Source organism: Anser brachyrhynchus (genome assembly GCF_964034855.1).
Source record: "Anser brachyrhynchus genome assembly, chromosome: 7".
Lineage (NCBI taxonomy): Eukaryota > Metazoa > Chordata > Aves > Anseriformes > Anatidae > Anser > Anser brachyrhynchus.
The window spans coordinates 37,560,942-37,579,284 of record NC_137701.1 but is presented as its reverse complement, the minus strand read 5'-3'; the positions used below and the strand labels follow the sequence as shown (position 1 = coordinate 37,579,284).

General features: G+C 37.3%; 1 protein-coding gene across 5 annotated transcripts in view; it reads right to left on the bottom strand.

Annotated features, from left to right (window-relative positions):
- Window positions 1–18,343, bottom strand: part of ARHGAP15 (Rho GTPase activating protein 15) — a 331,850-nt gene that overhangs the window by 143,163 nt on the left and 170,344 nt on the right. For all 5 annotated transcript variants that reach the window (XM_080599841.1, XM_080599840.1, XM_080599843.1 and 2 more), the window contains 2 exons: window positions 17,371–17,469; window positions 15,383–15,509 (listed from right to left, as the gene is read on the bottom strand). In XM_080599841.1, the coding sequence (XP_080455967.1) occupies window positions 15,383–15,509; window positions 17,371–17,469 (226 nt within the window). The remainder of the gene's footprint in view (window positions 1–15,382; window positions 15,510–17,370; window positions 17,470–18,343) is intronic.

Here is an 18,343-nt window from a genome sequence, read left to right as displayed (position 1 = left end):
TTGCACGCTTACATTGTGAAACAAAATGGCACTCACCCTGCAGATTTTCTTAACAGCATTTGTAGCTAAATATTTAGAAAAGCAAGGTAATATTTCTGAGCATGTCTTGGATTTTTAAAGGAAGATCATACCAGACTAACCTGATATCTTTCTTTAATAAAATTTTGTTGTTGTTGTTTGTTTGTTTTAATAAAAGGGAAATGCAATAGGCCAAATCTATCTGAACTCCAGTTGTACATCTGATACGATGCCAAATGGGAAACTATCAGTTAAACTGGAGAAGATGAAGAGAACTGAAACAGTAACTATGAAGTGACTAAATAAGGTATTAAAATGAGCTTTGTTGAAAGGAGACCTACTGTATCAAAAGAAAGTTACTAGTGCAAGCCCTTAAATATTCTTGGAACTGATCTTTGTGCTTTCATTAATGACTTCAACATAAAAAGTGGGAGCATTCAAAAGTACTTGGTGACTCACAGCTGGGAAGTATCATCAGCTCAGACACAAATCAGGACATGATACAAAATTTTAGTGACTTTCAGACTGGAAGCTGGAGAAACAGATTAGACCTAATACTACCAGACGCACTGTCACAGAGGGATTAATACAAAATATTTCTGTTACAAACTGAAAACTCAGCGGTTGGAAACATGAAAGTAAGTGAGATACCTAGGTGGATTAATTGGTCATAAGTTCACTGAGCTATTTATGAAAAAGAGGCATAAATAAAGCCAGGGAGAGAGGAGAAAGTACAAACTTGCTGCTCGAGGCCCTGGTGAACCTCCACCTGGGTGCAACCTCAGAGGCTGATGTGCACGAGCTGAATTCAAAGCAGACAAGGTGTAGGCAATGCTGTGGGAACCACGAGGAAAAGAGGCTGCTTAGCTCCTGGAAGTGGATGGGGATTTTGGCGTGCTTGGCCAGCTAGAAAACGGCTGAGAAAGGCTGTGATTGTTCTCTCCGAATATGCTCGTGGGGGTAGGAAAAGGAGCAGGAGATGAGAACAGGACAGCAGGGAGGGAGAAGAACTGTTTAAACTGAAGAACAATGTTGGCACAAGAATAAATGAGTATGAACTGGCCATAATATGAATTTCTAAAACACCCTTTCAAAGAAGCCATGGTAGCAAATAAAACTAAAAGAATTTAAGATGAAGTTTAATAAATTTATGAAAGGGGACACAGAGCATGGTACCTTGTGATAGGAGGGACTGGACTAGATCACCCAGGACATGCCAATCCTTTCTTTTCACATTTTTTTTAGTACTGTCACAATATTAGAAATGCTATTATCCACACTTACTTGAATATAAAAACCACAATGCCAGAAATCAATGAGTTTGCTTTATTCATACAGTATGACCAGTTTATGTTCATCTAATGTAAAACATGTGGGACTTGGATGAAAGCTGCTGCAACACACAAAGTCAGGCTGCTTGGGCTCTAGGAAGAGAGAGTACAGAGTGCTTGGGAAGGGGAAAATGCTCTCGTTGAGCCTGTACCAGGGATTAGGACTCGACACAGTCAGTTTGCACAAGTGGCTGCGTGCACAAGGGAGCACAGTTTGGTAGGAGCACAGACCACTGTGGACATGCCTGGTCTCGAGCCTCCTTTGGTAGCCACTTTCTGTATCTCTTCAGGTTAAGACTCATCTGGCCACAGAAAAATATGGGCAAAGCTCAGAAGAGCGAGGGAGCAGCTTTTTGCATTTGGTGTGCTTCTTCCCTTTCCCAGGAAAGGGGATTTCCTAATTTCCCGGGGAAATATTCAATAACTCGGATGGTCTAACATACAGGACTTAAACAACAGCCCTGCACTTCACTACCTGATTTTCAGTGGTTTTAGCCATAGAATCTCATCCAACTCATATAAAATGCAATAGTTTCAGAGAAAAAAAAAAAAGCAGTATTTGATTTATTTGATTTAATGACTATTGAAGTTGAGATATATGATATCAAAATATTATTTAAGCAGTCTTCCCAAAAGAAAACAAACATGCAATTAAAGGTTGAGGAAGATAGAGCAAGGAACTAAAGATTATTTCCAGATCAAGTTGAAACAGTAATTTACAATTACCAATGCAATTTTAAATTTTTTTTTAGAATACAAAGTTCTGTTTGTTTTCTTCTATTGTGGAATATGTCAGTAACTTTCAAGTCTTTAAGCTTACCTCCCAACTGAGTTAGTAAAAAAAAAAAAAAAAAAATTCAAACAAACACTTTTCAACCTTTTGCACATAATGTGAATAGTCATAATTTGCATTAAATTGCTCAGACAAAAGGACAAGTAAGTTACAGAGTTCCTTCCTCTACAAGGAGCACCAGAGAGACTGTTATGCCAAAAGAAAACCCTTCTGAGTGGCTGGGTACTGCCAGAAATGTGTGCACTTTTAACTTCAAAACCTACATATAATTCTGCCTTATGCTTTGGAAAACAAACTAATTATCTGTAGAGAACAAGGGAGACTTGGCATTGCTGTATTTATACCACCCTTGTTAAGATTTGTACAGATGATTCATATATTTAAATTTAGAAATGAACTTGGATACCTTGTTGTATCTTTTTTTTTTTTTTTTCAGATCTGATCTTACGGGATCTTTCCAGAAAGAAAATCATACCAAAGAATTTCCTTTTTATTGAGACTCTTATTAATTTTATTTCATATTTCTACATTTTAAAAAATAAATATTTTTTTAAAATTTAATTATATTCCCATTACACTCAGCCTTTAATTATATTCATAACCATATATTTTTGGTCCATGATGTATTTCTGTTGCTTCTCATGCAATAAAGGATAGAATTAACTTATAGTGCATAGGTTATGAAAACCAACATGTTAAAATTGTTTATTCCCAATGAAGGTGGTAGCAACATTCATTTCTACATCTGCTGTTTCAAACCTCAAGTTCCAGTATACTTTTCTAATAAAGCAAGTTTAGCATTTTCCATTGACTGTAGATGTGACATTTTATGAAGGAGAAAGGCACACCCATTATCTTTAAAGTAATCAAAGAATATCTAGTCAAGGATCTGAAATCCATTTGCCGTACTTTGTTTATACATGCACTCTACTTTATCAAATTATCTCTACCTCAATTAAATCATTCGAGTAAGTATAGCAGAACAAAGGATCAACCACGAGCTCATTTTTTAAAACAGAAGAATTCAATGAATTTAAGAATCTGTTTTACTTCTTACCTTAAGTGAAAGTGCTGGTAGGAATCTCCTACATCTATAAGAACCTAAGTGTAAAACTCGGACAGAGTGAACTTCACTGCCAATAACTTCATTTTGTGTTTCCAGATATATGATTTCTATGTATTAAAACACAACTGATTTTCAAACTTTTCAGCAGTTACAGCTCCTTGCTTTGGCTTACAGGCTAGTGTCAGAGCTGCACAGGGAGGTGATGGGAAAGATCCTCCATTAGAGGAGCTTTAGGATCTGCATAAAAACAAATGCATGTGTGACTGGGAGCCCAAAAATGAGCATCTCCTACACTGCTCCTGCAACGGGTTTGCTGCAGCAGGTAGCTGGGACCCCAAGTCTGCCTGACCCTTGTGCTCAGAGAAGAGACCTCCAGAGATGTTGCAGGGCACCCAGTGACATTTAGTACTTCGTCCAGTCTTCAGAACAGCTGCACTGGAACATTTGTCTGGGCAGGCGTATGATTGCTATATATCACAATCTTTTCCTGAAATAAAATCAGGCCAGTCATCACAACAACTTTGAGACACTTCGATCAACTACATGTGGGGTTTGCATGGGTGCACTGACCCTTGCTTTGACCAACCACAGTTAAAATTCAGACAAAATGTTGAAAAGATACACTAAAAGACTGTTTTAGCTTTAAAATTAATGTTCCAGCTGACAAACTGCACAGGGACTTAACCTACTTTAGAACATATTTAATAGCATAATTTAGTCTCTAAAAAGAAAAGCAAAATAACTAATGATGGACAAATTTAGAGGTCGAATCTAGTTCAGATAAACATTCAAAAGTTCAGATGTTTAACCAAACCTTATCTTGTCCATGAAAAGCCTCAACCAAAGAGCTCTATCAAATATAAGTGAAGTACGGAAGACTGTGGAAACTTCTCCTCACAGAAGGAAAATGCTATTATCAGGAACCAGCACCTTATAGTGGCACTCACGTGGTAAGCAGTTAAGCATCAAAGCAAAAGCAAAACATTTTCAGAAAACTGTTTCATGGAAATAGTAATATTTGGATGAAATCCAACACAGAGAAAAGAAAATAATATTAAGGGAAAAGATAATACAAATGCAATTAGACTATCAACCAATAAAACTTAATCTGCGCTTGATAGATGAAACCTTCCAAGCTTAGAATGAATAAGGAAACTGGAGATCAGAGGACTCTGCCTTTTGAAGTCTTGCTGTCCAGATCCTGCGGACCATTATCTAGTTGAATTTTTTAAAGGCATTATGAATATTCCGTCATGGAATAAGAAAACTTTATTACTGTAATGACCTGTAACTTGAGCAGCAAAGATGAATTCCAAGTACACAACTGTTTGAAAAAGGTAAATTCTGCTAACTTAATTTTCTGGACTAATACTTGCCAAATAAAAGAACATGTTCAAATGTTTCAAGGAAAATTTTCACTTGCTAGCCATTAATAACAGATAGCATCACTCTAATGGACCCTCTCCATCTTCACATTCACCAGTTTCGAATGGATTTTAAAAAGTGTATCAGCCGAGAGGAGACCATTGCTGTGTCTTTCCTGGCACTGTTTCTCATGCAGCACACCATATCTACTACAGCATCCCAAAGGAAAGTAAAATTTAGACAAATAACACAGAAAACCAATGGTGCTTTGGTATCCTTTCATTTTCTTTCCCTTCCCTCATGTCACCACTTTGACTCCTCTTTACTTAAGCCTGTCCTTCACCTTTTTATGTCTCTCTACCCCAAGCCACTTTGGCAGTTTAACAGACAAATTTACTTTTCTCGTTATTGAACCCCAAATTCAAACTAGCAGATGCCTAAAATATGAAATCTAGCAAGAAGTTTTTTTTAAGCAAAACTAAAATTCTCAGTTCAGAAATGACTAATGCGTAACTTACATTGTTACAACAATAAATGAAGTATCCCTCTCTGCAATTGTCCCTTAATAGCAGTACTACCCTTGATCCATCATTCTCAATGATCTTCACATACCACTATAAAAAAACTAAAGTAGTACAGTATTTTCATTATTTTTTTCCATTATTTTTAGTGCTATCTTCTGATTTTCATTCAGATACACGTGAACTGAAATACCTTCATATGAAGAAAGGTAGAAGCATTATAGTACCTTAAAATCATCATAGTTAATTTTACACGGACAAGAAAGACAAATATACATATATTTCCACACCAAAAAAAAAATATACACAAAGCATATATTCGAAGGAGCAAAACTTCTCAAGTGGTTGGAAACCATCACAATGAGACAGATTGTGATTTAAATGAATGTATCCACAGCCCAGTTAGAAGACTGTCAAAGAGTGACCTTGAGACCTTCTTCTACACTACTTAATTTTGAGCCAACTTTCTGGCCCTTCCAGCTAGCTTTTCCCAAGACAAAACCTGACTGATGTTCAGCATCCAGTTTCCTCCATAGACTCATCCCAGGAGGTATTATGGACAAGGCAGCACCACATTTGTTTCTCTCTGCCCTATTCTGCCCTTTACTTCTTGTCCCAGAAGACATTTTACCATCAAGTGTGATATTAAACATCTGCATATCAGACGCAACATTTTAAAAGCACCAGGCTGGTGGGATGCATATGATCATTAGTTTATATCAGACACACACGTTACAGACATCAGGCATCACCAGACATTGCAAGGCGACCAGAGAAGACGTGAGGGAAAGATTTATCTGATAAGGACACATCCAGTCTGTCCTAGAAGGAGGTACTATGGAGAGATGTGGATGCAAGTCGCATATCCCTCCACTCTAAATGAAGTAGTCTATTAGAGACACCCAACAAGCTAAAGGTTAACTGGCTCTGAGTTACATTTTTCTATATCAAAGTCTATTAAATGGCAAATTATCAGATCTTCATCTGCCTGCTTTCCTTTTCTGACTTGCCTGTATCTGGCCACCCTCCCTTAGGCTCTGGGTCCTTGGACTAGGGGATATCCTTCTGCAGCAAAAGTGATTATAAAACATGCAATCAATGTGCAGTTATAACATATGTGACTTATAAAGCTTTACACACAGACACACTCGGTCTAGCAGAGAAACTATTTCTGTGTTCTGGACAAGGTGTCTTCTTGAAGTTCATGATGATAAGCCTTGTGTTCTAGGTGTTTACTTTTTATCTCAAAAAAAGTGGTCATGAAACAGGTAAAAGCAAATCTTAAGATGTATCAGGAGAGACATTTTCATACAAAAGAGAGAATTCTATTTCACATGGCTGTGAGATGACCACATCTTGAACACCCATAAGCAAGAAATATGAATTGATACAGGGGCAGATTCAGAAAAGGGCTATTGGAGATCAGGAAAAAAAGTAGCACCCTTTCAGAGGAAAGAACCACAAATCTTGGCTGGCTCAGTGTAGTAAAACAAGCAGTAGAAGGAATATGACTTCTGTCTGTAACTCTATTTGGGATAACGAACTTGAGAAGGAAAAGAACTGCTGAAAATAAAGAGCTAGCTAAATGGTGACATGAGAACACATTCCTACCACAAGTCCATTTAGGCTAAAAATTAGAAGAATGTTTTCAGCTTGAAAACACTGAAGTTTCAGAACATCCTTCCAGCATGAGCAGAGGGGCAAAAGCATTACTACTGAATTTCATTAATTATGAAAGGAATCAAATGAAGTAGTTGTTTTCAAGAACTGGGGAATTGATTCAATGCTACAAAAAGTCTGTCTGAGGCAGATAATGCCATGTTACACTTTTCAATAATAGTAACGCAAATGAATTCCTCTCGGGTGAATCCTGGGCACTCTTTAAGACAATGGCCAATGGAATTAATTAAATGGAGCCAAATATTCTTGGTGGTGAGGGGAGCTGCTCGTATGTCATAGTGTTCTCTCCACCGCCAATATTTAAAGCCAACTAGTTGGAGCCTTTTACTTAATTGAGAAACAATATCGCATTTAACCCTTCAGTGGTATTCCCCCCTTTGTCTTTCAGAGGCACAATTGCAGCAGCTGTGTGTCATGGGACAAACAGACTTTGCTGCAGAACTGCATGTGCCTACAACTTCTTACTAGCTGGTCTTGTGCACCTACACAGGAGCCTGCCCTTAATTAGGAAACTCTCTCATCCCTTACATAAGGGTGTATATCGCACTTACTGGTACAGCAAATGGGCTCTTTTATCATATGGACTCCATTTCCTACAGAAGATTCTCTGGTTAAAAAGTAGCACTGGTTATAAAGAAATCCACCTTTTAAACTGGAAGTTTTAAGTCCTCCAAGTACAGACATCTTTAATGTGCTTGTCCTCAACCTGTTTGTCTGGCACGTCAGCAGGCAGCTGGTGGAACAAATAGGAGATCCTACCAAGCACATTCATTGCTAAAGCATTAATACACTCAATCCAGGAGACAATAACGTGCTTCTATCCATTACATTCATCTTTAAATATGTGGGATTAGAGGTCATAAATTAAATGAAATACATCCTCCAACCTGTAAGGTACAAACATTGAGATGATTTCTCCATTGGGAAAAAGGTGAGTCTGGGCAGTAAGTAATCCTATCTAGAGCCTGATTTATGGTCTCTCTAATTGAGCTTAATTTAGACTTTTATAACCTAAAAACCTCCTTATTTCTGTCACATTCCTCCCAAAGTACCATGAGGATTGCATCTGGATTAGTTATAAATAGCAGTGAAACCTCAGAATACAATGTAGTCTGACAGTCATTTTTCTGGCTACAAACTTGCAAGCAGGGTAGTCATTCAATAATTCCTATGAGAGGTATCAGAATTAGGCTCAGGGGAGTGACACAAAGCCGTGCTGACTCTTCTTTCCCAAGGAGCAAAGCTCAACAGTCCCTCCTGCTTGCTGTCTCCAAAGACAGTGGTCTAAAATATTTCCTATTACAGTGTAAATGCCTGCATCTATGTAGCTGTATCCAGCTATCAGGCTACATTCTCTCCCTGTGGAGGTGAAATACAGAGATGGAAAATAATGGAGATATTCTTGATGACACAGGTGATGGTGTGTCAAGCTGATGTAACTGGATGTATTGTCTGTTGTCTCAAACAAAAATCATGGTATGTGGCACAGCATACACCAAACTACTTAGCAATGTAAACGCTCACTTAGTAAAGAATTAGGAGACAGCACCAAACCAATGCAATTTTGGACAGTTGGGCTTAAAAGTGGTAAGAGCCAGCATGAACATTTTCACTCACATATCACAGGAGCTGACCCCAATAGTAGAACATGGAAGGGGCCAAACTGCTCAACTCCCGATACCAAGAATGCTGATGTGATGATCATGATTTCTTTGTGATTGCTTTTTCTGAAGTAATTGCCTGTTTGAATCAACCCCTACACATTTTTCCAAAATGCAGCTTTCTTAAACAGTGAGTCAGTGTGTGTAGTTCAGCAGGAAAAAACTTAGAGTAATCATGACTATCCAGTCTCTACATGCCCCCATATCAAATTTATCTTGAGTGCACACGTAGGAGTCTGTTTTGTTAAGAAAAAAATATGGTGCCACTCTCTTTTTTGGCAACAAGAAGAAATATGGATTTGCAACCTTTTTTTTTTTTTTTTTTCTGTTTAAACTTAAGTCCTTCAATAGTGTTTTGAACAAACCTAAAGAGATTTTAAGACAGACATTTTGTATTATAACATTCCCACGGGTTGTATGTATGATCGTCTCTACTAAAGCTCCTTTCAGTCCCAGTTGAATAAATATGCATTTTATTTCACTAATCTTGAAACAACAGGAATAAAGTTTACTCAGGTCTTTTATACCTCAGAGAACAAAACAAATACTACAAATCTTTCGAGAGAAAGGATATACAAAAGGGCTTGAGGTGAATGTTTCAAAGCAAATACTCTTTAAATGATGTGCAAATTATTTCAGCACTTGAACATGATTTATGAAAGGGGATTAGTCCACTGAAACAAGAACCCAGTTTAAACTGTTGGGTTTCAAAGTCAAAGATGAGAAGTGTTTGCTGGAAATGGCAGAAGAAACCAGATAGTAATCTATAGTGAGGATTTCTGATTGATTCTCTTTAACTGAATCTTCCACTAGCTATCACTGTCATTCATACCTAACTGTAGTGGACAGTATAAAATACCTTCTTTTATGATGTGTTTCTCCATAAAAATGAAGTATGCAATAGCGATAATTAAGTAATAATGAGGTAATTAATAACTCGGTGACTAGCTCTCTATTTACTAGTATGCCCCATAAACGAGCACAAGGAATATGAAACAATTAAAGATTATCCAAGCTCAAACAGATAACTTTTACAGAGTTGTGTGTCAGTGAGCAGACCAATGAGTCACAGGTCACATCTATAATAATACATTATATTATATTGTAATATTCCCACATACTCTTCATGTAATGGGTAGGAGCTACTCTTAAGTACTATAAAAATGATCACTTTTATGTAATTGTAAAGATTAATAAGTGAGCTAACTTCTCATGGTTCTATAATGACCCTGCTGTTCTAGTAGGTAAAGGAAAATTTAATGATCCTGCTCAGATATGATTAATATCTAACTTTTTCCTGACTAAAAATCTGGACTTGGTTCAATAAAAATGAATTAAGTGAACATGCACTGATTTCCCTGCCAAACGTTTATATGGAACTTGGTTATGCCCAATTTGAAAATATGCTTTTTCAACCCAAATAGTAAACTCTGGAAGGATTTTGGAAAGTGAAGTAGAAATAAAACAAAGAATTAAGGAAACATTATAATATAATTGATGGAAAAAGGATATTCAAATTCAGGAAAAGTCCACATTTTTATCAGAACTTGTCACAGTCAGTTGTTATTTTGGGTGTGACATAATCTCCTTTTATAGTGACACAATTTGTTTCTGAATTTGGCATATTTTGCTTCCAAAATCACAATATTATTAATTCTTTCTTGCTGAATCAGTATTTTCCTAAGCTTTAAGAAAACAGAATACCTATAATAAATGTTGAAGAGAAACCTGAGACAAAAAATAAGTAAAAAAATAGTATAGTCCCTCTAGTCCAAATGAATGCTCCTGCCCTCCATAAACAGCAAGTTGCATTTTCTTTCTGTGGGCTTGTTCAGTATCTGAAGCTGACTGCAGTCCTGTTGATGCAATGAAAATAAATGCCAAATATACAAGCTGTAGAGTGACGAAATGAACATTGCAGTAGAAAGCTGCATATTTGCATATAGCTTAACTTTTGCTTTCTATTTTAATTGTTGTTGGTAATGCAGCACTGAAATACATTACTATTTTATATTTCTTGGTTTTATTAAAAATAATATAATTGACCTATACATAATGCTACCATTGTAAACTAATAAGACTCCCTAAATAGCATCCATTTAGATTTGAACCTCACATCTAACTACAATAAATGGGCTGTGATGGGGAAAGAAGCAAGCACCACACCAAGCCAGAAGGGGTTAAAGCTTTAGAGACTTCTCCCGTTCTTTCCTCAAGACCACTGAAAAACCAAAATGGTTTTCTGTCGTTTCTTTTTGTTGTTGTTGTTTTGTTTGTTTTTGTTTTCTTTTTTTTTTTTTCCCCTCACATTGTACAGTCTTAATTATCTAACAAACTGCATTCAGAGATGATTCTGGATATGTTAGCAGTTACTTAAGAATATTTACATGCCATGCTTCAAGTTTCAAAATTCAGCCCTCTGAAGCAAAGAAAACTAAATGAAACTGGAAAAGCAACTTTGGGCAATTTTAGAGCACACACAGCCCTTACTTAAGAGCTAGGCATGGGGTGCCTGACTTAACCAAAAGATTTTGTAGTGCAAAAAATTGCAAAAAAAGTGCACTACAAAAATGCACCTCTGAATGCAAATCAAAACTATGAACCAGAAGATATTATAATATATTTATATATATATATAATTAAAAAGATGCTGGGAGGCATATCCACACATTCCCCTGCGGTCATTCCATGGGGAAACTTCCAAGCTAGCAGCATAGAGCAATGCCTTCCCCTTTGGGACTAAAAAGGCCCACGACTCCTGGTTGAAAGTGCAAGAGGAATTTAGGTAAGCAAAATATCATTATTTGAGTTGGCCAGTGGCCAGGGTGGCTAACACCCCGATCCTAACGAAGAGGGGGAAAGGAATCCCAAGCCTGCTGTTTAATATGCATGACATGTCGGCTTTGCTGTCAACTTTTCCTTCCACCCCCTGCTCTTGTCTGCTTTTTCCACCTGTTGCAACTTGTCCTCATCCAGGCTGAGAGCTTGCTGGGGCAGGAATTGTCTTACTTTGGTGTCGCATTGTGTCTGGCACAATGATGCCCCGATCCCCAATTACTCTTATTGAGGCTCTAAAGACATCATGAATAACAATAACACTGTGCAGCCCATAAAGACTTTCCTTTTCACTGAGATATATATACAAAAATATATATAAAATAGCATTATATATATTTTAAATCTTGACACTGTAATTGTGGCTCTCTAAGCTAGAATTCAAACATGGAGGAGGTTTTTACAGGATCCGTCGCACTGCTGCATTACTAACCACCGGATTTTCAGTAAAGTGTTCTTGAAGATAAGAAAAATATGCGAGTAGAAACAATAAAAATAATGCAATTCAATCTTATCAATTCAGGCAGTTCCAGCTTTTATGTGGCAAACAAGGAGATCAAATTGCATTTATCTAATATCACAGATTTTTTAAATGTCTAAAATATTTAATTATTTTGCTTTGGCAACCTAAAGCTGAGGAACAGATTACTGTTCCCACTACATAAGGAAATAACTGACAACAATTAGTATTTATTCTTGTTGCTTTTGTAATAAAAATAGAATTCCATCACTTTCAAGGAAACCTAAAATATTAATAAGAATGTGATGAACTGAGTAAATGTGACGCCATAAGGAAATGATGGAGAACAGGTTGGAAATATAGTGCTTTGGGAATGTATTGCATTATCAAGCTTGTGATTGTGCATTTTGACAAGAGCAGCCCTCAGATTGATACGGTAGCCAAAGGGCACTCTTCCTACTGCACAGCCGTTTGTTTCCGTCTGGAAAAGGGGGAGGAGAAGAGAATTGATCCCCTCCGACAATCGATAGTGACTCAAGCCCCGGCTCTTCCACAAGAGGTCACTCCTGAGTGACAAAATTCCCAGAGAATGGCCAAAATGCAAACCAGAAAGCAACCATGGCCAGAAAAAGCAGCACCGAGTGCAACAGGGAGCACAGCACTGGTTTTACCACCTACACTATGACTCTTCTGGCAGCTCCTGCAGTCCATACACACAGGAAGGTCTCTTGTTTTTTGGATACCTGCACAGCTTCTGGGACACTTGCAATGCACAGATACTCCCTTCCTACCACGTGCCGTGACAGCACCTCTATTCTCAGACTAACCCCGGTGCCCCGTTTTCATGTGATAAAATTAACATGGCAGGCTACTCACCAGCAGACCCAATTATAGTTGGTACTAATTAATTTTATTTTATTTTTTTTTGGCAACCAAAGGAAAAGAAAAACCCTACAATCTGAACGATAATGAAATTACTTGGAAATTATGAAGTCTACCACCAGTTTTTAAAAGATTTCTTCACATGGAAAGGAGCAGTGGAGCAAGGCAGGTTTCTTGCACCAAATGTACAGTGGAGATTGCTAGGTGAAAAGCGTGTTCTTCCTGCCTAGGCAATATCTTCACAAATTAAATAAGTGAAATAGTTGCCATCATAAAATAAAGAGCAATCTCTTTCCATGCATTTGAAAGCGGGATCACACTTTTAGATATTTTGGTAACATTTCCCAAGGCCATCCTTGGTTATTTCTTAGCTCAAAAAAACTTCAGTTAAAACATGAATTGAACCCACACTGGATGAGAAGCCACTGAAAAGCTGCATAACCAAGAGGACAGACATTGTGTGAACTTTGGAAATTGAGTCTGGCAGTTTAAGCCCAATTTTCAATGAAATCAGTGTCTACAACTCAAAAAGCGTAACTGAGAACTACTATTTGTCCTCGCAGTGTAAGCAGAAGCAATTAGGATTAAACATAAAAAAACAAATTCCTACTACTTGGTCCCTAGGAGCAGTCTCCCCAGTTTTAAATTAAAGAATAAATCATTGGAATGCTTTAGGTGGAATATACCTGTCCTCTATATACTTGTGCTGCTAAAAAAGACCAGCAGCACAGCAGTATCTAGTCTAAAACTGGACATCTTTTGCAGCCCTTAAATGCAGAGAAGGAAAATACAAATGAGTGAGCTGTCTGAATATTTCATTAAAGATTACTGGCGGTGGTGGTGGCCTGCTAACACACATCACTTGCTTGTCTTTCGTGCTAAACTGGAGGAGTTTTAAGCCATCTTTTAAAAATCTCCTTTGTCTGGATTCAACATTGGCAGCAGTCAATAATATAAGAGCACTATAAAATTATAAAATCGTTAAACTTTACAAGAACTTTATAAACACACTTGCAGATATTGCACATATCTTCTCTGTGCTCTGCAGTCAAACTGGACAATGAAACGACCACCTGTTAACTGCTAACAATGTGTCATTACCAGTTCTCATGCCTTTTTAAAGCAATTTTGGCTCTAGCTGCCGATAATTCTGGCTACGATACTTGTGTGAACATTAAGGGCACAGAAAGCCAAAGGCAGAAAACTGACAATACAGTTTGTGCTTAGACTACTAATAAGTAAGTGAATAATATGATTTTTCTAATTCCACATAATTACTTGATCTCGAGGGGCCAAAAAAGTTCTGAATACATATTTTAGAAGCGATCCAAGCTACATTATTTAGATACAAGCTTCGATTCACTGAGATTTCACAGCAGATATTTTCACATTTTTAATAGTTTAAATAGCCTTGAACAAAACAGAGGTTACTCATAATTCTCTAAGGTTTTAAAGGAAACGTAGACTAAGTCTATGCCACTGCTCGTATTCACTTTTTTTGTTTTGTCTGACAAATTATCATTTAAAGATATGTGAGAAGTCAAAATAAATAAATAAAAATGCCCCAAGTGATAAGACAGTTTATGAGCATTTTGCTATTAGCTACAATGAGAGCAGAATCAGGCCCTCAAAACTTACCATGCTCTCAAGTCTTATTTTTTCTTCCTTTGAGAAATGCAATGTAATACACAGCAGAAAGATATTGGGACAATTTTTCACAAGCTACATTCAGGCTTCTTTATATTTTATAATAGAAAGAGAAACCTTAAAAAAAAAAATTAAAAATCTCCAAGATGACAGGAAAACAACAACAAAAAGCTTTGGTCTGCAAAAAAGAGACTATTTAATGAATCTCTGTATTTGTGCGTGTGAGCGCATGCATGTGTGCATATATTTATGATTATGTGGATAATTATCATTAAAAATAGCTATATTGGGTGTTCTTAATGTAACTCTTTTCTTAACATCTAAGACTTTGATCCTGAAATGTGTGCAGGCAAATTCCTGCACAGACCTTCAGCACCTATAGGTATCTTGTACCAGCACGCGGGGCTAAAGCTGTCACGGTGCTTACATTAGCAGCAGTATGTGACTCCTGCCAAACAAAGAAGAAAAACAAAGATTCAGGAGAGAGGGTGAAATTAACTAATGCTGAGCGAGTGATTTGGGATCACCACCAGCTCCTGCTGCCCACCGTACCGCAAACACCTCAACACGAGCTGGAACAGGAAAGTCTCAGTGGACTGACGCCCCTACTAGTTTTAGATCACTTTCTTTTCTAATCATACCAACAAAAATCAATCTCAATCCCTGAAATTTACTTTCCATAAAATTATAGATACATCCCTGATTGTCGGCGAGAGAGGATATGCCAGGTCTTTCAGCAATTCAGTGTATAAATATATAACAGACAAAATTACTCTAGCAATTTGAGGTATTTTACTAAAATGGAAACAAAGCAACTGCAATAGACCATTAGCACAAGACTCATGTTGCTTATTTTTTAAAATAAATGGCTTGAATAAATGTCTTTTCTCCTAAACAAATTTATTTTGTTTAGGAGGGAACGTCACCCTTTAAAAGTATGGAGCTAGTAACTGTCTTTACTTAAATGCAAGTTATGTATATCAGCACAAAACACATTCAGCTTTACAATTCTCAGTGATCTTCCTTACATTCTGTATGTAATAAAAATTAGCTTACCCTATAATGGCACAGTTATTTTAAAAAGGGGAAAAAAGAATAAAATCAGAAAGGAAAAAAATCTTACTTAAAGATTTTCTGTGTTCAGGCTTTGGTTCTTTGGATTCAGTGTCTAAGCTATTCAGTAATTCGATGCTGGAGGATCTTTTGAGTTTGAACTCCAAATTTCTCGATGTGCAACTCCGTTCTTTTGGCTGGGGAAAGAATATATATATATGTCTGCTTTTAATAAAATTATTATTTGTAAGAATGAAGCAAGAGATTACAGAATGCCAGTACAGAATCAGAAACTAATAGACACAGCAAGTGATGCAGTGAGTATATAATTTAAGGGAAGTGTAATGCAAGATTTGTCATATGGCAGAGCTTTTATGCCCCTGACAGACTGATCTTAATTTCTGAGATAAATTCCCATTTAAGTAAGGAAAACAAAAGGCCTGCTTCTTTAGGCCTTAGAGACCAAAATGATTTCCACATTGTAGGCTATTTCCAAATTACTGCAAAGAGGAAGGTTGTTTAAGTAGCCTTTCTGTTTTAGATATTCACGGCAAATGTTCTTTCAAACACAATTGTTTCAAACATCTGTACAGATCTAGGGTTGAACTTTGCTGGTATAAGCACGGGGAAGAACAGGGGACTTCGCTGCTGCTCTAATTCACTGGCATACGAAATGACAATTAGGGACCATTAGTGGTACCGAGTTTAATCACGTGTAGGAGAAAGCAAAGAAGGAGGGAGACCTGGTTTTGGCTGGTCACACGCCTCTTCCCACGGCATGTGGCCAGGTGAGATTTGCCATCCCAATGGTGGGGAAAGCTGCAAGGCTTTCTGCACAAATTCAAAGGTTTAAAATCAGAACAAATGGTATGGGTGAAGACTTCGGTGAGTGCTGCTGGGTAGCATCCTGTCCTGGGCATGCAGCAAGAGCAACCGCGGCAGGGACAAGCCCTGCCACCTGGTACCCTCGCCCTGCTACATGCTGCTGTGGCTCACTCTGCACTCAAAGCTACTGAAGCCATGATTTCACCTCTTTGCGGAGTTGCACTAAAGAAATAATCGGGTCTATTAGATGTTTAGCTGAATAACACGCCAAAAAAAAGAGTGCTTTGAGTCTCCATGGAAAACTCCACCCCAAAATCTTCAGTGGGATATCAATATCCTCGCATACCCAATGAAATGCACAATATGAAGACATACATCATCAGATCAAACTTTCCTTGGCTGATTATAGCCTCAGGGTAATATAATGTTTGCAGTTCTTTAAGGAAACAGTAGCCCTGCTCAGGTTAACCCTTTCCACAAGATTGACTCTGCCCTCACTGCCAATTCCATTTCAGCAAAACGTTTGAAAAATGCAAGAAATGGGGGTATTTTTCTCTCACCAGATTCTTCACTGAACAAGGGAAGTCAGTGCCCTCTAAAAAAATATGTTCTTGGAGCAGGCAGAGATAGAAGGGAGACATTTGGAATTTGTACTGAGAGTGGCAAAAAAGAAAGAAAAAGCTACAGCTGAATCTGGTTTGGTAATTAAAAACTGTTTTAATAAAATGCAGCCCTGCTTACTTCTAGTAGAAAACCCCCAGCCTTCCTGGGAGAATAACAGCAATCAGTTACAAAGGAATATTATTTGCTAGTGTTATTCTTGTGAATAAGTAATACAAAAATTCATAAAAGGCTCAAATGTATTAATAGTTCTATTGAAGATTATATACTGTAGGCTGCATAAACAGAAAATGCAAAAATTCATTAGTTATTAAGTGCTTGTGTGCTTTTACAACCCTCAGCAAACCAACATCCTTGTTATTTCAGAGAAATAAATGTAGCGTTGCATTTCAAGGCAAGAATCAAATGACATTTTAGTTCAACAACCTTGTTTATCTGACATTTTTGGGTAGATTTGCATACATATTTTTGTATCCTTCTGATAAAGGAATGTCTAGCTAGCTGCTAGCTGCTAGCTGCTGACTGCCTAAAACCTGCAGAGATGCCTAAGCAAATGAAGTTGAAATTGCTACATCTTAATTAATAAAGGTAACAGCCAAAACAAATACATACCAATCTGTCAATTGCATTTTTGATAGCGTGGAACCAATCCAATATGAGAAAGTCGATATCCGACTGGAGGAGGAACTCATTTCCTGACACAGTCGTGATCTGGGGGAGGGATGGGCAAAGACAGGTAAGTAAAGCACACAGGACAGATGATTTTCTGCAGTTTTCTCTACTATGCACCCAAACGCTTCCCTTTGTATCGATAATTATCTCCTGGAGTTACCGAGGAGTTTTGAACCTCTGTCTGAAAGCTGTTTAGGATATGTCACAACAAACGAGATATTGTCTCGGCAGTGCAACCACCAAACAGAAATAGTGCAAAAATAACGATAACGTGACAAAAGTTGAGAAAAGCCAGGAAACTCAATACGATAGACGGTTCAAATGTAAATCAAAGCATTCTGGAAAGAAATGAATGCAATGTGAAAATTAATTCCTGTTATTTTCAGTTTGCATTTCTATTCTGGTATTATTATTTTATTTCTGATTCCTCTATCTTTGAATTTACACATTTATTATCTACCTGTGATCCCAGAGTCCACTTCCAAAGCATTTTGGTGAAATTAATAGTCACTGTTTTTCACATAAAGAAATTACCATCAAAGATGGCTGTAGCAAAGTAATTAGGAGCCCATTTATCAGGAAAAAAAAAATCCCCAGTTTGTCTGAATAGAAGTTTATTTACATTTTTGACCCCCACACTGGGAATATTTATCAAAAGCATATTCATTCCCCTGATAACGCTGTTTCCCTGCCTAACAATATTTGGTGGAAATATGCATGCATATTCTGCTGGTCTGAACTTCAGTAAACCACCGTGAAAATAATGATACATCACTTTCATTATTTTATTACTATTATTTTTTTTTTTTACTAAGTTTTCACCAAAGTAGATCTCCAAGTATTTTACAAAGCGGGTTAAAAGGGCCATTTTACAGACAGCACAGCTGAGGCACGGTGCTGCACTGTGGGTTAT